General features: G+C 32.4%; 3 protein-coding genes across 6 annotated transcripts; 1 reads left to right on the top strand and 2 right to left on the bottom strand.

Annotated features, from left to right (window-relative positions):
• Window positions 1–968: 968 nt before the first annotated feature.
• On the bottom strand, window positions 969–10,366 carry LOC114194089 (chloride channel protein CLC-e). 3 transcript variants are annotated; one of them, XM_028084141.1, is made up of 7 exons: window positions 9,956–10,365; window positions 9,468–9,879; window positions 9,172–9,372; window positions 4,762–5,228; window positions 3,234–3,713; window positions 2,420–2,622; window positions 969–1,265 (listed from the first exon to the last, which is right to left on the bottom strand). In XM_028084141.1, exons 1-7 carry the CDS (start codon window positions 10,301–10,303, stop codon window positions 1,235–1,237), a joined length of 2,142 nt encoding a protein of 713 aa, XP_027939942.1. In that variant the 5' UTR covers window positions 10,304–10,365; the 3' UTR covers window positions 969–1,234. The 3 variants fall into 3 exon arrangements, with proteins under 3 accessions (XP_027939942.1, XP_027939941.1, XP_027939943.1); XM_028084140.1 differs by having other exon boundaries at window positions 3,234–3,791; window positions 9,956–10,364; XM_028084142.1 differs by lacking the exon at window positions 3,234–3,713 and having other exon boundaries at window positions 9,956–10,366.
• An 836-nt stretch (window positions 10,367–11,202) lies between these two features.
• On the bottom strand, window positions 11,203–19,782 carry LOC114195418 (CMP-sialic acid transporter 2-like). Of its 2 annotated transcripts, XM_028085885.1 has the most exons (16): window positions 19,634–19,782; window positions 19,528–19,562; window positions 19,375–19,429; window positions 19,220–19,295; window positions 19,036–19,147; window positions 18,813–18,892; window positions 18,074–18,149; window positions 17,850–17,950; window positions 17,421–17,492; window positions 16,217–16,265; window positions 16,089–16,130; window positions 15,626–15,747; window positions 15,302–15,361; window positions 13,266–13,314; window positions 11,885–11,979; window positions 11,339–11,577 (listed from the first exon to the last, which is right to left on the bottom strand). In XM_028085885.1, exons 2-16 carry the CDS (start codon window positions 19,552–19,554, stop codon window positions 11,526–11,528), a joined length of 1,068 nt encoding a protein of 355 aa, XP_027941686.1. In that variant the 5' UTR covers window positions 19,555–19,562; window positions 19,634–19,782; the 3' UTR covers window positions 11,339–11,525. The 2 variants fall into 2 exon arrangements, with proteins under 2 accessions (XP_027941685.1, XP_027941686.1); XM_028085884.1 differs by having other exon boundaries at window positions 11,203–11,577; window positions 19,528–19,782.
• Window positions 19,783–24,660: 4,878 nt separating this feature from the next.
• LOC114193495 lies at window positions 24,661–25,624 on the top strand. Its single transcript, XM_028083323.1, has one exon. It carries the CDS (start codon window positions 24,807–24,809, stop codon window positions 25,242–25,244), a length of 438 nt encoding a protein of 145 aa, XP_027939124.1. The 5' UTR covers window positions 24,661–24,806; the 3' UTR covers window positions 25,245–25,624.
• The last annotated feature ends 1,922 nt before the right edge of the window (window positions 25,625–27,546 follow it).

Genomic DNA, 27,546 nt, shown 5'->3' with positions numbered 1-27,546 from the left:
CCTTATTTTGATGTGAAAAATTAATTAAGAGCATAACAATCAACTTTTTTGATTCAACTAAGATAAATTTTATTTTCATTTTTTACTAAATTATTGTAATTCAATCTAAGTTATTTATGTGAATATATTACAAAAAAAATGTAGAAGTAATATTTATAAATTATTTACTATAACATTTTCTTGTACCTGAATATGAACTTTAAAAAGTAATTTAATCAATTTATATATTTGCATACTTTTAGCTGTAAAAATATTTTTCATAAGTTTTAAAATGATCATATATATATATATCATAGTCTCTTAATAATTTCAGCTCCTACATTTATAAAAAAATTAATAATGCGATTTTAATGCCAAATCAGATACCAAACGTGTTTTATTAAAATATAAGAACGAACAACATTAAACTTCTTAGTAGGACTAGAATTGAATTTTGGCAGAGACCAAAGCATATTTTATCCGCTTTAAAGTTATAAATATATAGATACCATTCCTAATATTTTTTATTTAACTTTGAACATCACTAAATTTTTCATTGTCTCTAATTTAGACACTTTTTAATGATTTACTAAAATGTTTCTTGGATATTCTGCAATAATACTTTTAATGATTTGTTAATTGATGTCTAGGCCTTTTTAAATTATTAAAAACTTTTTAAATAAATATAATATTTTTAAAATCAAAATAAAATATTTATTCTTCTTAAATTTTGTTATTTATGACATTTAATAAAAAACTTGAGTTCATATAATGATTTTGAATAACTAACAGGGAATTATATTTTTAGATTGTTAAATATTTTCCTTAATAAAGTAAAGATATTCACATGCTTATGAGAATAATTTTATGAAAAAAATGGTTACAACGCTGATCAGAAAATATTGACTTGAATGAAAAACTACTGGATTTCTGTTAAAAAGTAATAGAAAAATATGTTTAGCATTAAAATTGCAAAGTAAAGGGGTATGTTGACGTACCAAATCGATCCCTGCAAATCAAATATCGAACAATATAAGAAGCTTTATCAGTTTACAAGAGTTCTTTCATACGGATCTACCTATATTTCATCCAGCAATAACTAAACACAACTCAATTGAGCCCTTCTTTTTAGGTATAAACACAGAACCGACGTGGCACAATTCAAAACCAAAATCAATCGAATTACCGAAAATGGTTCATAATTCAAAACCAAGAAATATCAAATGAGTCTTCAGCCTCCCAAATGTAATTAATATTAGCTGAGGGTTTCTCTGGTTGCCAAAGCACTGCACTCGACAAAAACAATTAATTAGTAAAAGATATAACAAAATCAAAAAGCAAGATACATAATATATTTTAGGTTAAATTATAATTCTTTTGTCCTTACTTTTGTCAAAACATTTCAAATTGATCCTTCCGTGTTTCTTTTATCTAATTTGGTCCTTTGATATTTTTCTTTTATTTTAATTTTTTTAAAAATAATTCAATTTTGTCATTTTAATTAGTTTAACCAAACGGTTCACATGTTAATTTGTAATTTTTTTTTTGTTAATTTATCAAATGCCATTGACTTTAATACCATTTAGTTAAACTAACCAAAAAAATTAATTAAATCATTTCTAAAAAAAATCAAGATTAGATTAAGACAAAAAAAGAAACTAAAAGATCAATTTAAAACTTCTTGACAAAAATAATGACCAAAATAATAATTTAACGTATCTTTTAACCCAACTTGTTTTGAAATTAATTATTTCTATCCTTTTTGGATTATGCGGTCCGGAAGTCAAAACTGACTACCTTTCACATTGCACAATCCGGATGTCATTTGGCTTCTCGATTGCACACTCAAAAAGTCATTTGGATTCCAGAATGTATAATCTAGAAGTCATATTTTGACTTCCAAATTTTGTAATCTGGAAATTTTGTAATTCGGAAGTCATTTTTTAATTTTCGGATCGTACAATCTGAATCTTTTTTTTTAAGGAAAAAACTAGTTTCTAGAACGTACAATCCAAAAAGGGCAAAATGGGGATTTTCTTATGAGAGAGTTCAGGAAGAAATATATGAAGGTGCATGAAGAAACTGCCTGCCCAAGGCTATATCAGTAAGGAATGACAGAATAATGCTTTTCAAACAATCGAGAGACTAGCGAAGAAATAGAAAATGTTTATGTAATTTCTCAATTTCAAGAATAGTTCGGACCTATTTGAATAAAAATGATGAAATAAAATTAGTTCATGTACGAGTCAGAAATCAGATTTTGGAAAAGCTAATAGGAAATAAGCTTTTGCAAATTTAGTTCATGCATTACTAATTTTAACTTATAAAAGAACTGATTTCATTTTTTTTTCTTTTAATTCATCAATACGTCTATAGATATAAGTCCTTAGGGAAATTTACTATCCTTAGTGAAATTTACTATTCGAGAAAGTAATAGAACCTGCATGTTAGCCTGATACTCTCAGGGTCTATAATGCCAACTGGATACGTTCTTTCGTAGATATTCCTCACGACTGGAACTTGATTGAATCCGCGCTCCTTCATTATCATTTGAGCATAACGAAGTTCCATATCAGGTGTAGCTGTCCATGGCACGCTGCATATTTGTCCATCTAAAAGGCATAATTCAGAAACTAAAAGCTCCTGTATAAGGAAGAATCAAATAATCAGATTTGTGAAGCAACAACAAAGTTTAGTTCAGCACTTTGCTTTAGCAGTATCTATTGAATTTTGAAAAGATAACATTAAATTCTACTGTAAGCAATTCACCGACTGGTTTAGCTTGGACCAACCAGTCGTAAAATGGTAAAATTTCATACTTTATGGAGCTCAGATAGGTCGTCATTATTCTCCCCCGTTAATATTTACTTGTGCTACCAATTATGTACAAATTAAACTTCTAAAACTTACAAGCATAGAGAACCTATATTTGTTATCTCTACAGTTGTGTAATGAATGCTGATTTTTATCAGTGATTGGTTAAATTTGTGGGAATAGAAATTAGTTCTCCGCTAACGTATAATGTAAGTGTTAATCAACTACAATTGATAGTATAGAATTGCAAGCTTAAGATTAAGATACAATTTCAATAGCATATTCATCACCCCTTATCACGGGATCTATAGATCCAATAAAGTTTTTGAGACTATTCTTTTTCCTCATTGCATATTTAGACTGAAAATAGTCTAGATTGCTTCAATTTGAAAGAAATATAGACTTCACATCCAAATAAGATTAAACTTGGATTCTTGTACCTTGTCTTTTTTGCTTCTTGCTTTAGCAAATTTACCATACTCTTGAATGTCTCTAAGTGTCAAGAAACCGATTAATGTATCATCAGTATCAACAATTACAGCACAAGACTGTTTCTCTGCAATCATGAGATCTATTACTTCTGTAAGCAGTGTGCACATTGAAACCGTCACGTATCTCGTCTTCATGGCTTCTGAAACAAATGTTCTCCTTACAATATATGTTGTTTCAACATTATCATCCTCTATACAAAGTGAACTTTCCACTTGACACAAATTACTCATATATGGGGCAGCTTCAGCAAAGGTATTGCCAGCAGATGACTCAATTGAACTAGGAGAAGATATTTTGGAAAGTGATGTAGAATTTGAATTTTCTGATTTGATCTTTTTTGCCACTCTGTCATCTCTTTTTGTCTGTACAGATGAAATCCACGAAGACAACCCTACAGCTCCAAGCAGCGGTAGAACAATCCTATAGTCCTGTGTTAATTCAAACAGAAGCAAAACTGCAGTAAGTGGTACTTGACAAACCCCTGCAAGAGTTGCAGCCATTCCAACCTACAAAAAGAACTTCAATATGATCATCTTTGCAGTAAGCCTGATCAGCCAAAATTATGCATTATTCATTTTTACGCAATAAATTAAACAATTGCCGCTCTTCCCACAACGTCACTCCCTCTCTTCCCACAAGTAAAACCCACGCATACCTATTCCATGGATGAAACAGGTGCCGTTCTCCCTTTATTAAAATGTATCCAGACTGCCACTCTTCCATCTCCAAAATACACAAATTTCCACTCTTTTTTCAGCTATTTAATTCAACTTCCAAACTCCATTTAGTCGGATTCCAATCCAATCCATCTTTCTACCTTTGCTTTTTTCACAGCACTACCACATCACTCTATTTAACCAAACCTGCCCTGCCCCCACACTTCAGTCCAATCCATCTTTCTCCCTTTATTTTTCCCACTGCATCACCACACCACTCTGTCCACCTAAACTGCCTAGTACCCCGAACTTACCTACACCCAAACTGAAGTCCAATTTGCATTCCCACTCATTAAAATGGCTTCAAACTCTTCTATACCCATGGCTCCCAAAAATGCTCCAAGAAATACGAATGATATAGCTTGGAGGCATTGTATTTCCGTTGTCTGGGATACCAGGAAACTTCCATGCAAATACTGCCAAAAGGGAATAACATGGGGAGTTTATTGATTTAAGCATCACTTGGTTGGTGCTCAAATGGATGTTGGAGCTTGCAAGGATGTTACTGAAGGAGTGAAGAAAGAGATGTCGGAAATTGTTGTTGGTTTGCAAATTTGTTGGTCGAATGTTGATGGCAAAGAGGAAAAGACTAATTTAAACCTTGAAGTCCTTGTATCAAAATAAAATTGACTGGGAAACGGCTCGTTTATACAGCCATGGAAACCATATTGGAAAGATACATTTCTTTCATAAAATGAACATGGCAATCATAAAATACTAAATGATACAAAACATATAGCCAAAAAGAAAAGAACAGTACCAGGCCATAAGCTTGCGGTGATGCCACTTCCAACACAGAGAGGTTAATCATGGGATTAGACTCAGCAACAGCCAAACTAATTAATTTTCCATAAGCCATCCCAGTTGCACCACCAATAAAAAGAGATGGGGCATAATACCCCCCCACTAATCCAGAAGCCCTGCACAGAGAAGTTGCAACTATCTTGACGGCTATTAGCTGAAGCAATAGATCAGTGGAAAGGCCTTTAACAAATGGCCGAGATTCTAATAAAATGTCAACATTCTCAAAACCCCAGTAGAGGATTTCAGGATATATCAATGCTATCAACCCAACCGATAAGCCTCCCAATACAGGGAATGAAGCTCTTGGAATGCCAGTGGCCTTGTGCAGATTGTCAACAATAGTCAACATATATGACGTACACCTAGATAGGGCCAATGACACCAGGCCACATAAAATACCCAGCAATAGATACAGCGGGAGCTCTGAAATCAAGTTCAATACTCTCACTTTAAATCTTACCCATCAGATTGAGAATAGCAAGAAATGTTCAGAGAATTTTGCTTTCTTGAGTTTTAAAATAAATAGTTCAATAGAATATATTACTCAGTTTCCTTTTCAAAGAGACTTAAATATCACTAAAGAATATACAATGCCAAACATGAATTTCTATAAGCAGTAATTTACAAATGAAATCACATTGAACTAAACTAGTAACCTTGTTTTCATTTTGAACATTAAAATCTTGCAAAAGTAGGAAGGACAAAGGTAATTCCATTAATATATTGATATGCTTCCAAAATTTTGATTGCCGAACTAGGAGATTCAGGAGGATGAGACGCACCTCACCTGTGACTCTTGTAGATTTAGAAGCAGTCATAGATTTTTATTTCCAGTAGTACAAACATTGAACAAAATAGAACAAAAATAGTAGCAGTGTTGGTAATAAAATAAATTTTTCAGCAGACAAAATGGAGGAACCCTAAAGAAGCATTGATATTGGCTTACCTGCCAGAAGAATTGTCAACAACAATGACCATAGTGACAAGATGAGCATAGTCAGAGGCCATCAATTGATGACGAGCATTGTCATTCTAAGGAATTTATGCCCAAAAGATGTTCAATAATCCAATATGACACCCTAAAAGGATAATTTTCTTGTATTTGGTTGTATAAATTAGCATTGTAGGAGAAAAAGACAACTTTCCTACAGGCTTCCGCTTATTATTAGTATTACACTTAACTGGATTTAACCAAGTTTGTACGGAAACAACCAGGTACCGCAATCTTATATCTATGACTTGAAAGGAATAATTTGAAAGAAAGAAGATTCATATTTTGTTAATTCATTTGAAACAGTGCATCTTCTATATATAGAGAACTCAAACCCTAAAGTAATAATTACAAGAGATATCTAGAATCTTCTAAAAACTTCTAGTAAACATTTAATATTCTACCAACAACTTTTAATAATGCATATTCCCCCTCAAGCTGGTAAATGGATATCTATCATTCTCAAATTGCATGTGAGATCATGAAATCACTCAATGGAAAGATCTTTCATGAATAATTGAAGTCCAGAAGGAATGTAGGAAATAGTGATAAGGCCACTATCCAGTTTCTCTTTAATAAAATGTTGATCTATCTCTATGTGTTTGGTCCTATCATGTTGAATTGGATTATGATCAATGTTAATAGCTGAATTATTATCACAATAGAGGATCATAGGTTCTTCACATGTCACTTTAAGATCATTTAGGATAATTCTCAAACATAACAATTCACACCCAAGAACATTTTGTTTCTTACTTTTCCAAGTCACCAAATTTCCACCTAAGAACATGCAATATCCTGAAGTGGATTTCATATCTATGACAGACCCTGCATAATTTGCATCAGTATACACTTCCACTTTTAATTTTTCATTCCTCTTAAATAGTAATCCCCTTCCTGGACTTGTCTTCAAATATTGAAGGATCTTGTTTATAGCTTGTAAATGTCTCTCCTTAGGATCATGCATGAACTGACTAACAACACTCACAGCATAGGCTATGTTTGGTCTAGTGTGAGCTAAATAGATGAGCTTCCCAACAAGTCTTTGATATTGGCCTTTATTTGCAATAGAATTGTCTTCATCACTCCTAATTCTATGGTTTTGTTCTATAGGAACTGCAATTAATCATACATGTTTCTTTAAGAAGATCAATAACATACTTTGGGAGATAAAGATTCCTTTCTTCGAGTAAGCTACTTATATCCGAAGAAAGTACTTCAAAATTCCTAGATCCTTCATTACAAACAGGACAACAAGCTTTTCTTTCAAGATTTGTTTCTCATGTTCATCATCTCTTGCAACAATTATATCATCAACATAGACCAAGAGTAGTGTAAGTTTACCTTCTGGGGAATGTTTGATGAACAGCGTATGGTCACCTTGACTTTGGAAGATAAAGATGCCTTTCTTCAAGTAAGCTACTTCTATCCCAAGAAAATATTTCAAATTTCCTAGATCCTTCATTTCAAACTGGGCAACAAGCTTTTCTTTCAATATTTTTTTCTCATGTTCATCATCTCTTGCAACAATCATATCATCAACATAGACCAAGAGTAGTGTAAGTTTACATTTTCGGCAATGTTTGATGAAAAGCGTATGGCCACCTTGACTTTATCGATACCCCATGGAGATCATAGCCTGAGTGAGTCGACAAAACCAAGCACGAGGTGATTGTTTGAGCCCACACAAAGCTGTCTTCAACCTACACACTTTATTCCTCCCTCTAGTAGATCTAAAACCTGGAGGAATTTCCATGTATACTTCTTCCTCTAAATGTCCATGCAGGAAAGCATTTTTCACAACAAATTGTTGCAATTCCCAACCAAAATAAGCTGCCAACGAGAGAATGATTCCTTGTCATCGGAACAAATGTTTCCTCATAATCAACACCATAAGTCTAAGTATACCCTTTGGCAACTAAACTTGCTTTGTAACCTTCTAATGTACTATCAGATTTATAGTTTAGACTAAAAAATCGTGAATGCAATTCTCATCTTTCAATGCTTCTTGAACTGATGAAGAGACTTTAATTGCATCAATGGCAAAGAGAAAACCTTGGTGTTGCACATAAAGGTGTTTAGTGGTTACAAAATGGGAAATAGGATACTTGGTACAAGACCGAGTTCCTTTTCTCAAAGCAAAGGGTAGGTCATCAAGGTCAATTTGACCGTTACTATTCAAAGAATTTTCCAAAGGTTTTCAAGGGAATCAATAGAAGGAGTACTTACCCTTGGCTTAGACGATTGAAATTATTCTTGAATCACGTTAGGTTGTGATAAGAATAATGTAACACTAAGATAAAGAATAGAAGATAGTGTATTATTCAAATATCAGAAAACTAGGCAGCTTGAGAAAATCTCCTTCCTAACAAAACCCAGACTATCCTCTAGTTTGTCCCTGCCCAAAACCTTTCCAAATCCCCCTTCTCAGGATTGACCCTTCCTCCTATATTCTCCTCCTCTCTCCTCTGTAGACACATCTATGATTTTGTTACAACAGAATCATGGTGCGTTTATGTGTGGGCCCCAAGCAATGGGTTTCCACTTTCTCCTCTAATAAACATTTAGGACATTCCTAAATTGCCCTGCCCTTTCTTTTATTGTATCAACACCTTCCTCAAATTTCACCTTGTCCTCAAGGTGAAGATCAGGAATGATTTCTATCATCTTACTCATGGATTCCCAGGAATTCGCACTCTGGCATACCCTTATATTTCACTAGCACTTCTAATGATTGATCACCCTCTCCTCTCACAACTAGCACCTTTTCTGTATGAACCATAACTCAAACTCATTTGTGATATAAGGAGACAATGAGGCTTAGTCAGTTAATTCAAAAGTGCTTCCACAAACCAATTCAATAAACATATTACACATTAATGCCTTTGTTTGGTTGTGGAGATGGAAGAGGATGGATGAAGATGGAAATAAAATAGAATGTTGGCCGAGAGAAAGAGGAGAGAAATAATTTAAAAAAATGGCGGGACCCGCTGTATTATTTCTCACTTGTTTCTATTCATCTTTCTATCTCTCTTCATATTTCCTACCAAAACAATTAAATTACGCAACTTTAAAATCTTCGTCTTCATTTCTCAATTATTTCTACTCTACCAAACAACTAAACATCTAATTTTACTTTTTACCTATTTTTGTTTTTTCAACTTATTTGTTCTTTATTTCCATTTCATCTTATTCTCTCCTAAAAATCAAACATGACATTAAAAATGGACCAACTCCACGTATTGAAATACTTTGGTAATATATGGCAGGGCAGAAGGAAGATAGCCATGAGCAAGTGCGACATATTGAAGCAGTGAAAACAGTAATCGTGTGAAATCATAAATCATCTCAAAGAAAAATCCCTTGATGACTTACCACCGGGAGACCGGAAGTCGTAGTCTGGAACTTTAAAGGCTGGTTGAGAGCCAAGGCCAATCTCAGAAACTACAGAAGCTATGACAGCACTGAGTATGACCATGGAAGTATTATTTGTAAGTGGTAAAGATGCGTCTGCAGGCGATGGCCACAAGACAGACTCGACAGCAAAAAAGCAACCGGCAACAGCAGCATTAAAACCTGATAAGAAATATAAATTACAAATGAGAATAATGTGACTCCCAGAAAAGTGATGACATTGGTAAAAGCAACAGCATAACATGCAAAATAGATACCGGCAGCGAGGCCAGCAGCAGATCCAGCAGCGAGAAGGGAGAGCATTCTGCCGGAAGTCTTTCCATTGTGAAAGAAAGGAGCGAGGCCTTTGGCAATGGAAGTGCCAATGTCGACGCTGGGACCCTCTGGACCCAAGGAATTGCCTGTGCCTAAAGTAACAGAAGCTGCCACGGCTTTTAGCAAAGGGCGGGAAGCAGACTTGAGATAGGCAGAAGGTGTTCGGAGGAAAGGATCTTGTTGCAGAGAGGAATCAAAACGTGAACGGAGGAGGTTTAGCACAGACACGGCAGCGCCTCCAAACGCCGGAACTAGTACTACCCGTGCCCATGTTGTCTCAATAGGCGCTTCTCTCAACCATGAGGCGCCACGATTGGGAATCCCATCCCAGAACAAATCACGAATTTCATGGACCTTACATGAAAATAGGAATATAATTGAAGAGCATAGTAGGAATCAAGTATCTATCGCATTCGGCGAGTTAACTTACAGCATAATTGAAGACCACGACAGCGACGCCGGTGAGGAGACCGACCAAACACGAAGAAATTATGCCAGAATCTCCAATCCTTCTGCTGAGGAGCTTCCACTCTAACTCTAGTCGCTCCGAAGTAGAGGGTCCCTCCTCCTCAGCGTCTATATCCTTAGGCACACAACAAGGACGCCTGGGCCTGGGCCTGCACCGATGACGAGTCTCGTATGCAGAAGCTGAGAACAACGACCACCACCGTGTTACTTTAACTGTTTCTTCAGATTTAGAAGTGAGAATTCGAATTCGATGATGGTGCCAGCTGGGATGATAAACTCCTACGCCCGCTATGCATCCTATGCCAACCATTTCTCTGATATTCCGACTTCCTCCCGCCCCACTAACTAATAACTCATTTTCCCTCTCTAATTGAAAATAAATTAAATATACAGGTGTCAAGACTCAATGGAATGGATAAACAATACACAACAAATGAAGAAAGAGTGGAAAATAGGATTCTTTATATTGAGAGGAAAACAAAATGCTTAACAAAAACAAAATTTATAAAACTTTTAGAATGATTTCATTGATATTTTTATCTATTTTATTTAAATTGATTAATTTTATTTTAATTATTCATTTCATTATAATAGTAAAACATATTTATAAATATATAATTCTTCTTTATATTCATATATACAATTATTTCTTACATTATATATCAAAATTTCAATTAATAAATTTTATTTTATTTATGATTTTAATATTTTTATTTTATTATTATAGAAATTATAATTACAACTATACTAAAAAACTAACCATTATATTAAAATTAACTTATTACGTTTTCGGTTTTTATTTCCACACTTTCACAATTTTTTTTCATCCTCTTAAATTTTTTAAATGATCATATTGTCTCTCCTAAAAGTCACATCATACAAAATTTTCAGAATAAAATTTTCGGAACACATGAATTGTTGAGATTTTTAGAAAAAGCTTTTTAAAACGCATATAATATATTCTAAAATAAGTTTTCCGAAACATTCTTATATGAAATCTATTCTAGAATACATGAAATATGTTTCGGAAAGCCAAATGAATTTTTTTTTTTTTCACATTTTCTTTCTTCTTTTCTGCAAGGTTTTCCCTTTCTTCTTCCTCTACAATAGCACTAGTGATGGAAGTAGTAAGAGTAGCAATGACAATAATAGTGTGGTATAGTAAGGGTGTTTGAGTCTTTATTCCTCATTCCACACTCAATTTTTCTGTAATGCGTAATCCAAAAGCTTTTTATTACACTGGAAAGAATATTTTTCAGAACATGTTGGGATTTTAAGAGGTTATTTTCATGATTCCGAATGCAATTGCCATGGTTTTTTCTTCCCTGTGGAGGATAGGAACATCTAACGCATCAAGAAGCACAATGAAGACAACTGAAACTAAGCCAGGTCACTTCCGCGTTGAGATACATACGAAAATAAATAGTTCATTGTATAAACTGTTACAACGAACTAATAGGTTCAACATGTATTCACGTGTTCGAGGCTGAACAGCAACGAATAAAAAAATCCAGAGGTGGCAGTCACGGTTATTATCTTTGCATCTTCCCAACAGAGTGCAGATAAATTGCAACAGAGACAACACTGTAAACATATGTTAACACTCGTATTAAAGTGAAGGAAAAGGGTAGAGAACAATTTATGTGACACTACACAATGTAGCATTAAATGTGATTAACCCGTGGCATGCACATCAAAATGAAGCATTTCAAAATGTAACATAAGTTATTATTAAGTGCCAAAGCCAAAAAAACACTAAAAATTATTCAAGATTTTAATTTCAGTTGCTGGTACAATATGACGTATTCGTTTAAGTGCAATACTTGGTCACGGGAAGAAAAACACGATAGACATGGCAAGCACATTCATGATATAATAAAAAGTAACTTACACTGTGCCCAGGAAGAAAGCAAGGGAGAGCTGGAAGCCAAAAAGGAACACAGAAACAACTGCTGTAAGAAGCATTGCAACTGAAGTAGAATACACCTGTCTCAATGGGAAAGTTAACAATAAACTTGAATTCCACTTCAAAAGTTTGTGCTTGAGAAAATAAAAGGCGTCGGAACACTCGAATAAACAATCAGAAGTACACATATAGATCACATATGATTAAAGCATCATCAATCATCATAATGCAGCTCTAATTCAAAACAGTAGGTACAGAATAAAACCTGTGTGCAGTTAACTTAGTGAGCTCTAAAATTTCATGCTTTCACATGTTATGTGTGCTTTCATTCTTCTTCTAACTTTTTTGTTGTTGGTTTCACAGTGATGCAGATTGGGGTTCAGACCTAGATGATAGAAAGTCTAGAACAGGTTTTTGTGTTTGTCTTGGCCACAATCTAGTTTCTTGGAGATCACAAAGAGAGTTGTCTCCGGTAGCAGCACAGAAGCGGAATATTGTAGCACTGCTGCCACTTTGACTGAAATCTTATGGATTTCTTCCTTACTTCAAGAACTCTGTTTTACCACAACTGTCCCAACTATCTACTCTGACAACTTAGGTGCTGTTCTCCTCTTCTCAAATCCTATCATGCATTCTCGAAGCAAGCATTTTAAACTTGATCTACATTTTGTCCGTGTTTTAGTTTAGCAGAAGCTAGTTCGTCTCCTACATCTTCCTGGACGTTTTCAAGTAACGGACATATTGACCAAGCCTACCTCTGCCTCTTCCTTCAATAGATTTAGATATAAACAGAAGTTGTTCAAAAGTCCCACCTTATGTTTAAGGGGGGTGATAATACATCACAAAAGTAAATAATTCTGTTTTATCAGTTACTCTTCTTTTCCTATATATTTATGTTCTCCCTCTTCTATTGTAAGACAGTTTTATAATTCTTCAATACAGTTTGCATCTATTCCTCTCTCCTTTTCTTCCTTTCTTACACAATCGTCTAAAGAACATCGCTGAAGTTTTGTATTTAAAGAATAGCGGGGATCTGCAGTAAGTAACATTATCATACACTCTAAGCAACAAGGGATACCGCAAGAACGTGTAATTCTAGTCTAACATTCTTGCACAATTTTAGCCATTTCACCATTTTTATATTCAGTATGTGACCATAAATCCAGACACAAACAACAAAAAGTTTATCCTACGAACAAACAATAATAAAAGCTCATTCTGGATGTAGCATGTTTAATCATATGAACAACTCCATTTATAAAAAAAAAAGATCTTATAGCTTAATTAAACTTGTAAATGTTTAGAATTATATTGATGCAACTAAGTGGCAGAAGTATCATAAAATAGTCTTAAACCCAAGTCTTACTTTGACAATGTTGTCGGCATACTTCATTACCATTGATACAGCAATTCCACTGCAAAAAGAAACAACCATGTAAACTCATTACATCAACAAGAAACTGAAAACTTCTGCGTGTATTCACTTGGAAAGAGATATTGACAATTTTTTGTGCAGTTTAAGAGGTAAACAGGTAGAGACAGAAAAGGAGAGGACTTGATGACTAAAAAGAAAATGGCTTAAAAGTGGCAATAGTTGAAAATAGAAATCACCAAAGATAAAATGGAAATAAGGCCTGTTTAATTCAATTGGTCCAAAAATTAGAAGAAAACAACTTCTGTCTTCTTCAGTCTGATACATACAACTTCTCTCATATATATAGAATTAAAATACAGCGATTATATAGAATTAAACCAAGATACAGCAAGTATATAGAATTAAAACCAACAAGAATAGCATCCGAAACTTCCTACATTATCTCTCGACAGAATAAAATCTAAAACTTCCTAAAACATTTGGGACACTCCCCTTGAGGTTGGTGAATAAGTGTTCTCCATTCCCGGTTTGGATATTTCTCTCAAAGTTATGGTTGTTTAGACCCTTGGTGAGTATTTTACAAGTTGTCCTTGAGTAGACACATATGGAGTACAAATCAAGTCATTGTCAAGCTTTTTTTTTCATAAAATGTCTGTCCACTTCAATGTGTTTAGTTCTATCATGTTGTATTGGGTTGTGAGGAGTAGTTGACCTCCTATCTATAACTAAACTTGCATAATTAGCATTAGTATATGTCTCAAGACTAGCATTCTTGTTTCTTTTGGACAAATTTCTTCTTCCTGGTGTCCCTTTCAAATATAGGACAATTGTAAGAGCAGCAAGTAAATGTGCTTCCTTTTGGTTGATGCATAAATTGACTGACTAGACCACAGCAAAAGTAATACCTGGTCTAGTGTAACTGATTAGCCAACTCAGCATAACATCTTCCTATTCGTCTTGAATTTGAACTAAAATCCTAATACAACCTCAAAAACTAGTATTATGGAGTGAGAAATTGTCCAAGCCTTTCTAAACTGTGTTTTATCTATAACTATAGTTTATGTGAGATCTCAACAGATTAAATCCCAAAAACCAGTGGCGGAATAGAGGGATGACCCAAGGGATCATTGTGACTTCAAACTTTTACAGTATACTATGTTGTTAAATAAACTTATTTTGGTCCCTCTAGCAATCTGCATAGTATAAGAAAACCAAACTTTTCAATCCTATTCAAACTTTTACAGTATATATATTATGTTGTTAAATAAACTTATTTTGGTCCCTCTAGCAATCTACATAGTAAAAGGAAAACAAACTTTTCAATCCTATTAGTTATTCTGCTTCTTCTTAGACACGATACCCTACTCTACCTCCACTTGATTTTCTTCTCTGACAGTTCAATTGTGTCACAGTTCCTGCCATTTTTCTTCACTCTCAAATTGCAATCAAATCTCGATTCCTCTATATTCCTAAGGTATGAATCTCGTGCTACTAAATTATAACTTTATCATTTGTTAGTGATTATAGAGTTTCTTTTCATTTTATTTTACTTTTATCAGCAATGAGTTTCTTTTCATTTAAGTGAATAAAATCCAAAGTAAACACCATAATTCCATCCTTTTAAGATTTGAGGAAAGAATACCAAAATAGAAGTAAATTCCAAATGAATAAAATCAAGAAAAATGTTGTGAACCCACAAACAAATTGTACCAATAGGTTTAAAAACTTTGACGTAATAGAGAAAGTGAAAAACAATGGTAAATTTAAATGGTGATATACTCGCATGGTATAGTCAATATCTCAAGTACTCGAGCCAGTTACGTATTCCTTTCACTCAAAAAATATCAGTTACATGTATTAAAGTTACACGTTATGCATATTGAAATTTTTTTTCTCACAAAAAGTTATTTTTTTGGGTCGGGGCCTCTCATAAAACAAATGGCTCCGTCCCAACTAACAACTAGCTACACAAGAATGGTAACTAGGAAAAAACTTCCAGCCCTTAACAAATTTTATGTCGCCATTACCTGAGTGCATGGTTGAAAATCATGAGAACAGTAATGAATGAATATCCATGGAAGAACCCCCTGAACAAAGACAACATAAGGCATAAGTATATATTAATCATTTGACAATTTAGGCCTTATAACTACATTGAGAATAAACATATGGTTTTTCAGTGGTCGGTGCTGACATAAGATCAAATCATCAAACAACATATATTACGTGTTACCCATTTGATGACAAGACTTTCTTTGTATATGATCACAAGAAAATAGTAGTAAAATAGTGAGCAATGATCAAAACAAGCTGACAGTAAAATCAAAATCCGAAAGAAAAGCTCAAATTACTTGTTCATCACCGCATCAAAGTCTTGAACCAACATTGCAACACAATTGAAGCACATGCCAAAGATATACAACCAGAAGTTCTGAACATTTATGTTCCGTGAAGGACGCTTTTTAATAATAGCCTGCAAAAAATTAAATATAAAAATTTCTAAGCCACGAATTGATTGCTAAGAAACCTTACTAAATGATAAAGTAATAGAGCTCATAAATCTTACTTTAAGCAGACAGGCAGATCCAGAAAGTCTAATGAAATTTAGCTCAAGCATTAATAAATTCAGATGGACTGATTAAATAATTTGAACCTAATCCAAATTGGTATGGATGTTAAACAATTTTTAAGCAGCATATTCAACCAGTCAGTAGCAGTCAACAGTACAGAGTATAACTTTGGCAATACACTGTGTGGAGTGTCATTTCGTGAAACCTCTAGGGTATTAATCTAACTGCACCAAATTGAAATTACCTCAGTGTATACTCCTGCAAAACCACTCAAAAGAGCCATGACCTAAAAGGAAAAAACTCATGATCAGTTTCAAGCCATAAATTCAGCTTATATTTAACATTAGAGCACAACAAATCTTAACAACTCACGATTGCCATCACCCAACCTTGAAATGGAGTTTGAAGAACACGATCAGAACTGAAAACACATTACAATTTTTCTTCAGATAAATATAGCATAATTATCAATAAAATGTAAAACTTTTGCAATACTTTTTTTTCCAAGAAGTGTTCAAATTATAGGATTTAAGATAGCAGAAGAGGAGGGAAAAGAAACCTGGACTAAAAGAAGACTGACTCACTTGATTTATCATGATATGATACAAAAGACGAAGCAATATTTTAAGTTATAGTAAGAATTAGGTTATGTACTACAACAACACTAATAACTACGGGAACAAATAATTATTTTTACAAATTTGTTTAAATCTAACTGAACACTACAAAACTGACTTGTAAAGTCAGAGTTATCTCTACTTATATGTTGCATTATCTTTAGTTCATGTGGAACTTGATTTTTTTTCAATAATTACTAATGGGAAGTTAAAATCCTTAAGAGCAAGACAATGTTCCTAAACATGTACCTAAGGCGAAATTAGGCTTAAAGTTCACTTCTTAGATGGTACTAAAGTCATCCAAAGTCTATCCTAACAATATTTGTTGTTTGTTAAATCCATCATGTTACCCGCTATCGCACCACATTAATCTCTAGTCTAACATGAGGAAGTGTGTTGGAGATCCTACCTAGAGATAAAGCAAATTTACAATATATGAGTAAGTGCAAACCTCATCTTATAAGTCGGTTTTGTAAGGTTAATTTAAGCTTACAGTCCACTTCTTAAGAGTCTATTATAGAACAAAGACACCCTTCCCGGTGAGACATTCGAACCTCACCTTTTTACTGCATTCCACTATGAAATGATAGAAACAAGGGGGATGTCTCCCAAAAAGAGAATGCCCCTATCCAACCATCTTCTTAAAACCAAATGCCATGAACCACATAAACTTCTTGAAAAAATATATAAACTAAAAACCAAGAGTATGCTTGAATCCCTACTATTTAAGCTTCATATTGATACAAGCAAGGAGCAGTAACAGTAATAGCTCACATTTTTTAGCAGTCACACTTGTTAAATTACTAACCTATTATTTACGATTCATTTGTTCATTACATCATAACTTGTAAATAAAAACTTTACGAGAATGTTTATTACTAGAGAACATCTATACAACATTTATGGGAACATACAAACACCCAAGTGAAGGCCACATGTCAGGCTTGAATTATTCTTACTTTGAATTCAACTGAGCAGTAGTGCACCCAGCAGTGAGTAGAACAAAAGCAGCCCACTGAATTTCACTTAACCTGAAATGTTATAAGACAATACCAAACAGATTTAGGAAACCTGAATTTTGGTGATGTAATCAAATCGACTAGATAACATTCATAAATCATTAGGCTTAAAATAATAAAATATCCAAACAAAGAATAACAGAAGTATGTTTGTAGAACATTTCATTACACATTGACCCATAAAACAAGCAAAATTAAGATGGAAGGAGAGTGCTTTTCCAGCTCCTTTTTGTCCAGACAAAAGTTTGGCATACAGAGGATATGACTTGCATTGATCCTTCACTACAATTCTCGTGATGAAAGGAGAATTGACAACATTTTTCTTTTTTTCTTTGTGTGCATTTTAAGAACAGAAAACAAAAGACTTACCTCTTCTTAAGTATAATTCTGTATAGGACACCTGTACTGATAATATTAAAGTTCTTTAATATTTGATAGCCTGGAGCATCTACATATGCAAAGATGTAATACTGCAATAAAATTGAAGAGAAAGTACATTCACATTTCAGAAAGAATTAACGAATCAGTTGCAATAACAAAGTTTTAGAACATTCTCATTGCCACCATAACAAACATAACCATCCATCACCGACCTGAAGCAAATTTTTGACAAGATAAAGTACGGCTGGTATAGGATACACTATAACTTCATCCAGGGTCGTAGTCAACCTGGGTCCAAGGAAAAATACACATCAAGTTATTTAAATTCATTTTATATAAAACACCAAGGGAAAAAGATAATGCTTTGGTGAAAAGATGAAGCTGCAAATGCCTAAACACTTCTACAAAAGAACACTGTTCAGAACCTCCCCCCAAAATTAAATAAAACATATAAAAGAATTTTGTCTGTTTTCAAAATTAAAGTATCAAAAAATAGTGATGGAGTAGTCATGGGGAATACAGCTCAAATTCCCATTAAGACAGTTGTGGCTTCAAAATTGACCTTTTTGAGATCATATAGTATAGCCATATGTTTCAATTACCTAGTGTAATTGTGCTTAATTTATATGGTGAAGTATTAAAATGTCAATCAGAATCAAAAGGAATACACAGCTACTTTTTTCTTCCTATGAATTAGACATCCAAAGGTTATTTATTCAGGAAATAAAGAAGTCCCAGAGTTTACAAATGCAATTAACAGTCAAATTCATCCAGTTCAAAAAGTGTCCAAAATAATGGATTAAAAATCTTCACAAACATAATTAAGAGACAATGCTCTGTTAACTGTTAATATACTCCCTGACTTCTCCTCATTATTGCATACTAGTTTGGGCATAGAAGTATTTAAGAACTAAACAAAAGTAAATAAAAAAACTTCCGATCAAAGAACACCTGTTGTCCTCATTGACACCATCTTTTTTCCATATTCTTCCCAGGGCCATCAGGGATATAGCACATTTTAAAGTCTCAACCTATAACCAAAAGAGTAATCAAATAAAAATAAATTAAAAAGTTCCAAATATTATCACTGTAAGAAAGATAATAAAAGTAGAAACAAGAAAAAGAGAATTAACAGAATAAGCCTTTGGGGTATGAGGATGTTGTATCTCCTCACCATAAAGTTAGCAGTAGTGACACTGTACTCATACTTCCCAGCTCTCTTGGACCAAACTATTAGAATGGCTTGTGAACTAGTAAGAATAGTCAGTGCAAGTGTAACAACGGACCTATACCAAAAGGGGTAATGATTAATTAAGAACTCAAACAAGTATTCACTTATTATATGTCAATTGTCATACTTGCGCTTCCACTTTGCCTTGGTCTTGTGGATGTCAATCTTGGTTTCTCCGCCGGAACTCAAACTGCTATCTGGCACTGGAGGTTGAGAAAAGGTGTTTATATCAAAAGTGAAAACCCGAAATGGATTCTACATCAGAGGAGCGACACTAGGTACCTGAAAGCAAAAATGATTTTTCAACGTCTTCAAGGGCCCCGTCCCTAATTTCATCCTACAACAACACACCAATTCAAAATCACCATTATTGAAGACCAATGGGTTCTCAGAAGAAATATGCTAACTAAATTCTCATGAAAGCAATCACCTTACCTCGTCTTTGATTTTCCTGTACTCCATTTTTTTCCCTATATCACAGAGATTTATGCTTTACTCTCATGTGCATTGGAAAAACAGAGTTCAAATTCTAAACTCTTACTTTCCGAATCCTGGATGCAACCCAATGCCAGCCAAGCCAACAGATCTGTCTCCACTGCTCACCAAGGTTTAATTGCCCCAAGTGCTCGGTTTCTTCTCTCTCTTTGCCACACAAAAAATTCTAATTCAAGAAGTGTATTGAATTTGGAACAAGACTTTATTACATGGAATAAATTTATGTAAATTTTTAAAACTTTATGAGAGAGTCCTCTCATTCTTTTTCTTATGATAATAAAAATAAAAGTACAATTAAGAAATTCATTATTATGGCAAAATTAATTAAAAGATATTTTATTTTTTATGTTTATAATATTCAAATTGTATTATAAAAAGACTCATATATTTTATTAAAATAAAAAACTATAATTATAATAAAAATAGCTATAAAATATTTTAGCTTTTATTTTAAAAAGATGATAATTATAATATATACAATAAAAACACTTTCAATTTTTGTATGCGATAAATATAAATATATAAAGAGTAAAAGAGATGAAAAGAATAATGTCAAAAAAATTACAAAATTCAATTCCTTGATAATTATTATATATAATAATTAATTAAATATTTTCTTAAAATGCTTTTCTGATTGAGATTTTATATAATTTAAAAAATTTATTAGATATGAAATCATAGAATTTAAAGAATATTTTAAATGTTTAGTAGAATTATATAATATATATATATATATATATATATATATTAATACAATAATTTCAAAAGATTCAAGATGATTATTTAAGTTTGATTATTCTTCTTTTCAAGTGAAAAAATAATATTTAAAATAATTTTAAAGAAATACATGAAAATGAATTCAAAAGACACTCTAGTAAGAACACAAATAAAAACACAATATAAATTATTGTTTATTGTATTTTAGTATTTTGAGGCCTCCATCCACAAATTACTAAAAAAGCATATTGTTATTTAATATATAAATTTTTTCGTAAGATTTAATTATTAGGATAATATCACATTGAGTGAAATGTGTTAAATTCATTAAACAAACACCGTCTGCACAACATTACAAAAAGTGTCACATTGAAACTACAAATGCATATAAAACAAGAACCTTAAACAATACCATCAAAGCAATAAAAAAAACACATACAAAACAAAAACCCTAAAACCATCACATGAACACAATCAATCACAAATGTGGCTAAGCTTGAATAAACGCACCTTTGATACAAAATCCACTGCTCTACCAGTTCCTCACTTCGCTTTTTGCTCTACCTCAACTAATTTTCTAATTGTAAAACACCCCCTTTCGAAAAGAATAATGCAATTTCATTATTTTCAAAATTTGGTATGCAACAATTAGTTAAATACCACGTATCAACAATGAACAACATGAATAAGTCAATGTTAATGATTTTAACAGTGTCAATAAAAATGGACTTGATTGATGCACTTAAACTTATTTGGTTATTTGAAAACCAAATTGACACTTATTTTTCACGGTGTACTAATTTGACACATTTCATCTAAAGTGGATATTATCTGAGTACTTAAACCTTCTTATAACAACTGAAAATTCATATATTTTCTTTTTAGTATTTATGAGATGTAACCATTAAGTGTTGTACTACGTTAAATTTATGTTTGTTTTATTGCTAGTATTCTTTAAAAGTATGATAAATTATTTTCATTGTGTTCCATTGCAAGAAAAAAATTTGTCCAATCCAAGTGAGTCATTACAAAAATTTCATCACTAAGATATTTAAAATAAAATACGCGTGTTACAGTATTAAAAATACAATGAGGGCGAATGTTGTTGATAAAAAATATAAAAAAGACTACAGTAAACATTGGCTTAAATCCACATTTATTTCAGTCTGCATCCCGTCTAAATCCGTATTTAAAAAAAAAATCACGTAAAGTCATTTGATAACTATTTTCAATTCGTTCACATGTAGTTGTCGATTGATCATTATGTAGGATGCGACGAAAGGTGAAGAACACACTCTTAGCTTGATTTAACTGATTCGACGATAAACAAAGAGAATCTCTCATATTTTCAAAATCTCTAAGAATTATCGACACTAATAGTTTTGATATTGTAATTATATGATTCTTAATATTCCCTATTATAATATGACTCATCAAACTTCATAAGTAGAGATGGCAAATAAACCCGTCCCCGTGGGTATTGCCCGAACCCGTCCCCGTTTTGACGGGGAATCCCCGCATTGACTGGGTATGGGTATGGGGAATCCCCGACTTTTTCAGTTGGGTATGGGGATGGGTATGGGGATGTACATATACCCGCCATAATACCCGTCCCCGCCCTATCTTCATTCTCGTTTAAATTATTAAAATATTCACAATTAATCAAGTAACCCCTATATATATATATATATATTTTTTTTTTTCTATTTTTTTTTTCTTTTAATTATTTCATTTGTCATGAAACTCATTCTCATCTCCAATATATTTTTTATCTTATCATAACCTTTATGTAATTATGTTAAAATGATGTATGTTAATTAAAAAAAAAATTATGCCTCACATTTGAATATTTATATTATTTTTTAATATTTTTATTTATTATAAATTTTTCTTTCACATGAGAATGTTTATACTCTCAATTTAAGATAATATAAAAAAAATTCTTTACTTATTATTATTATTAATTTTTGTTTAATTTGAAGAACTCTTTTACTTCATTAAAATAATTTTCGTTATTTTTCAACCATTAATTATATGTTAATATTTGAAAAGTTTTCTTAATTCTCTAAGATATTTTTCGTCTTATCATACCTTAGTTATACATTTGATTTCCTTTGTGTGATTTTTTTCGATAGTCTCTCAAATTATTTCTAAAACACACATTTGTTAGTTTTTTAATATTTTTATTTATTTTTTTTATTTTCATCATGTAGAATAATATTTCGATATATTCTATCTAATTACTTTTTATTTTATAACTCATTATTAATCATAATGTAATTTTTTCACTTTAAATTCTGTTTGAAGTGGTTAAAATTATATATATATATATATATATATATATATATATATATATATAATGATATTTAGGAATAGTATATGATAATTCACTACAAGAAAAACATGAAATGGTGACTGATTTAGTCAGTAACCCATATCAGTCACTATTTTTCGTCATTGGTGGTAGTAGTTGATTTATTGTCTGAATCAATGACTAAATTAGTGACCGATTCAATGATCGAATCTGTACTTGATTTAGTGACCAATTTAATTACTAATTTATATGTAATTTAATGACAAATTTTTTGGTCACTAATGATATTTCTATTTAATTTTAACCACTTCAAACATAATTTAATAATTAGTTCTGTAAGGTATTTTTCATTTTATCATACCTTAATTATACATTTGATTTCCTTTGTGCGATTTCTTTCGATAGTCTCTCAAATTATTTCTAAAACACACATTTGTTAGTCTTTTAATATTTTTATTTATTGTTTATTTTCATCATGTAGAATAATATTTCGATATATTCTATCTAATTATTTGTTATTTTATAACTCACTATTAATCATACTGTAATTTTTTCCACTTTAATTGTATAAATAACTTTTATTTACTACAATATAAAAATTTAATGTAATTGCTATGAATATTTTTTTGTCACTATCCAACATATATTGAAGTTCAAAAGATACAAAATCTATGCCAAAATTTTATTATTATGTTTATTATTTGTTCTTTGTGTCATTTTGATCAAGTGATGTATTATAACTTTTATTAGTGTATAAAAAAGAGATTCATTATAATTTAAAAAATTGAAGTAAACAAACTTTTAAAATATATTTTAATTTGAATATTTGTTTTCCTTTTATTATTATGTTTATTATTTATTCTTTGTGTCATTTTGATCAAGTGATATATTATAACTTTTATTAGTGTATAAAAAAGATATTCATTAGAATTTAAAAAATTGAAGTAAACAAACATTTAAAATATATTTTAATTTAAATATTTGTTTTCCTTTTATATTTTTTTGAAATATTTTTTAATTTTATCAACTAAGTTCATCAATGTTGTAGTTTGTAAATTTAACAAATGTTTTGGTTCACATGAAATTTTATTTGGTTCTAATATAAAATGTAAACAATTATAATTTATTTTAAGGTATTTGGCATCGAAGAAAATCCTCCTAATATTGAATATTTCATAATATTATGTTTTCTTTACTGTAATTTTTTTTCTTTTATAAAAATTAATATTGAAGTAGTTAGAACACGGGTACGGGTATGGGTACGAGATTATACCCGTTACCCGGTGGGGATGGGGATGGAAAAAAAGTTTGATACCCGTTGGGTTTGGGTATGGGGATGGGGATGAATTTTTTATGCGGGGATGGGTATGGGATAGCGAAACCCGTCCCCGCCCCGCCCCGTTGCCATCCCTATTCATAAGTCTGCGTTAATTTAAGCGAATGTTTATTGTGTATCTAATTTATTTAAAAATGATAGGTGACCTAAGTGTTATTCTAAGTAAGGGAAACATGTATTTATTTTAAAACAAAATTAGGGTGTGTAATTTAACTCAAAGAATTGAGAACTTTATAACTATTAAATTAAATTATACACTAACGTAATCAAATTTAAAATACTTTTAAAAAATATATACTTAGTAGTGAGATATCTTTTAATTAGTTGAATTAAATAAATTTGTTGAGTAAAAAAAATAAAGGTAGGTATTAATATAATATTTAATGTTATTATTATGGAATTTAAATAATTAACTTTTTCTAGCATATTTATATATTTACAATATGGGTTTGTGTTAAATATTTATTTATATAGACAGAGATATGAAATCTATTATAATATAATTTATCTTAAAAAATTTATGAAATATATAATATATTTTTTTAAAAACTTTTAAGCTAAATAAAATGTAGATAATAACGAGATGAAACATTTTTACCGCCCTGGTCTGATCTGGATCCAGTGAGTGAGTATTGACTTGAAAATAAAAACACCTCATAAGAAGAGACAACTGGAAAGTGAAGAAAGAAAGAAAGAAGAGAAGAAGTAAAATAGCAACACATGACCCAATGCTCACCGACCCCACCAAAGGAATAAAACAGGCTGTGGTAGAGCTGTGTGGTGCGAAGGTTCCATTTTACCTCTCTACCTTCTTATTCTGCTTTCCTTGGGAACCAAAGAGTGGTTGAAAGCATGGGTGTAGGTGAGAACCGGAGTTTCTTCGGCGCCGGAAAGGCATCGCTTCCGGTGTCACGTTCCGACTCTAACTCTAACCTAAATGAAGGAGGCCTTCGCCGGCGTCTTTCCTCTCTGTCTCTCAAGATCCAAGGCTCCACGGTGGCCGGCGGCGGAGGCGCATCCTATTGGTCGTTTCCCAGATCCAAGTCCCTCTCATCAATGAGTGACTATGCCGGCACCTCTATCAGGAAATGGTGGGACTGGAGCTGGGCTTGGATCCTCTCCAGGAAGCCAATCTTTGTGGCGGATCTCGAAATGAACCACCAGGAAACGAAGCTCCTCGGCTCCCACAACAGAGGCACTTTGAGACATGTTATCTATAAGATGCGCTCTGAGATCCGAAGATTCGTCGCTTCTTCTGATCACGCCACACTTCCTCAAACCTCCTCTTGAATTCCCGCTCGTAATGCTTCATGTGCGCATCCACGTATTTCAGATCTATTGCTATTCCTTTGTTCTTTCTTGTGTACAATTTTAGTGTTCATGTTTCTTCATTATTGTTTCTCCCAATGGACCATCTCACACTAAGCCTGTACTGTACGCAATTACGTGCATGTATAATTGCTATATATCCATTCTACAATATTGTATCTATGTTGTGGCTTGGCTTCCTATGCTATATATAAAATTGCCTAATGGAGTATTTTTGCTTTTAGCTGCAATTGCAGTTTGCTCACTAGAAGCTCTTGAATTGTAAAACTCATTTTAGTGAGATTTCCAAATAATGCATAATGTTTTGCATCTCCTGAGATGGAAGTTGCTGTTTCCTTTCATTTTTTCGCCATTTGTATCTACCTCCTCCTGTCGGTGTGATGCGGTTCCCGTTTTATGTGACAGTTATGACTCAATGACACACGGTTCCACCACCACACCACCCAACCAACCAAAAACCACATATATCGCTACGTTCTTGTGTCGGTGCACTATTTCGCTAAATAAAAAGGACAATGGTATGATACGGTGATATATACTAGAATTTTTTTCACCTAGACATTACCTTCGTTAGAAATACAAAAATTTTGTTTTTTGTTAAAATCATTTCACCTTTATGCTAAATGGTCAAAGAATTATTTTTAAATCAAAAATATATATTTATTTTCTCTTTACACTTTTTGCTAAATAAAAGATATAGCTAAATCCTCAATAATATTATTAGCATGCTTCTGGGCCGTAGTAAGGATGAGAAAGGTGTAAAGAAAATAATAAGGAAAATAAATATAGGTAACTGAATTATTGTATTGTTTTTAGATATTATAATAATAATAATAACACTAAAACATAGAGACACGTGGTATGGTAGGAAATGACATGACTAAACCAATCATTTATGCTTTCAAATTTGACCAATGACCACATTGTAAAATGACATGGTTGTTACTTTTTACCTAAATGTAAATTTATCAAATATTAAAATGAAGCACCAAGTAAGATATTATGTATCCCCATGGATTCAACTTGGCCGTGGTAAGAAACTTCAAACCAACCAAGATACTAAAGTAACAAAGATTCTAAAAAACACTTGGTGTAGAATTCTTTTATGTACTCCAAAAGTTAAAAGTTGAGTATTGTCTTTTGACCTTTTTTATTTTTAAGATTTATATATTAATATATTCTTTATTTTAAATTATTACTCATGTCTATCACTACTGTGAGTAATGTGAAAGTCATAAAAAAAATAGAAATATGCGAAAGGAGTTTGACGAAAAGGGCAATCCAAAGGGAACTTCCACACACAACTTTTATTATTCGTGAGAATTATGTATACAGAGAGATAGACCTATTATAAAGACAAAGGAGACTATACAAGAGAACAAACAAATTTCTCAATTAACTCAACAAAAATGAAACATAATGCAGAAGATATAAACCTATATATTTCTATCACCCCTTTCAAGTTGGACATAGAGATTGTACAAGTCTAACTTGAAAATAAGAGTCTAAAAAACAGTAGGATGTAGTAACCTGGTGAAAACATAAGTCAATTGGTGTGAGGATGGAACATGAAGAAGATGAATGTGTCCCTCTGAAATTTTCTGTCTAACAAGGTGACAGTCAAGTTCAATATACTTAGTTATCTCGTAAAAAGTTGGATTTTTGGCAATCTAGATAGCAGAATTATTGTCATAGAACATTGTCACGAGTTAAAGCGACTAAGGCATGGTACTCAACCTAGAGGACTCTGAAATAGTAGTATACTTCTTGAACTTCCAGGATATTAAAGAAGTGCTCAAAAACATATAGTAACCATATACTAAACGTCTAATAATAGGACAAATTGCTTATTCAAAATCAGAGAAGGCCTGAACTTTGAGAGGAATATTGGAGTGATAAAAAAGACCATAACTAGGGGCGTGTTTCAAATAGTGAAGGATTCACATCGCTTGTTGCAACTTGCATATGTGGCTCTCTCTCGAAGAAACAAACTGGCTTAGTCTTTGTACAACATAACTGATATCCGGCTTGGTGTGAGTCAAATAAAGCAAGCGACCAATGAGACGCCCAAAGGAAGAAGGGTATGGCAAAAGAACACCCTCATTTGCATGGAGTTTGACAGAGGGGTCGGATGGAGTGGAAGAAGGTGTGCATCCGAGCATTCCTGCCTCTCTAGTAAGATATAAACAATATTTTCTTTTATTCAAAACCAATCCATGAAGAGAACGAATAAATTCAAGACCCAAGAAATACTTTATGGGTC

Source organism: Vigna unguiculata, chromosome 8, assembly GCF_004118075.2.
Source record: "Vigna unguiculata cultivar IT97K-499-35 chromosome 8, ASM411807v1, whole genome shotgun sequence".
Lineage (NCBI taxonomy): Eukaryota > Viridiplantae > Streptophyta > Magnoliopsida > Fabales > Fabaceae > Vigna > Vigna unguiculata.
The sequence above is the reverse complement of the archived record's forward strand: the minus strand, read 5'-3'. Positions and strand labels throughout refer to the sequence as shown.

Excerpts from the sequence above, each read along its gene's own strand:
- LOC114194089 (XM_028084140.1), bottom strand. The coding sequence starts at position 10,303 with ATGGTTGGCATAGGATGCATAGCGGGCGTAGGAGTTTATCATCCCAGC. Across the intron at positions 9,880-9,955 it reads TCGTGGTCTTCAATTATGCT|GTCCATGAAATTCGTGATTT; the intron begins GTAAGTTAACTC and ends TTTTCATGTAAG. Across the intron at positions 3,792-4,761 it reads CACCGCAAGCTTATGGCCTG|GTTGGAATGGCTGCAACTCT; the intron begins GTACTGTTCTTT and ends TTCTTTTTGTAG.
- LOC114195418 (XM_028085884.1), bottom strand. The coding sequence starts at position 19,554 with ATGGAGTACAGGAAAATCAAAGACGAG. Across the intron at positions 19,430-19,527 it reads ACAGGAAAATCAAAGACGAG|GATGAAATTAGGGACGGGGC; the intron begins GTAAGGTGATTG and ends GTGTTGTTGTAG. Across the intron at positions 19,148-19,219 it reads AAGGCAAAGTGGAAGCGCAA|GTCCGTTGTTACACTTGCAC; the intron begins GTATGACAATTG and ends CTTTTGGTATAG.
- LOC114193495 (XM_028083323.1), top strand. The coding sequence starts at position 24,807 with ATGGGTGTAGGTGAGAACCGGAGTTTCTTCGGCGCCGGAAAGGCATCG.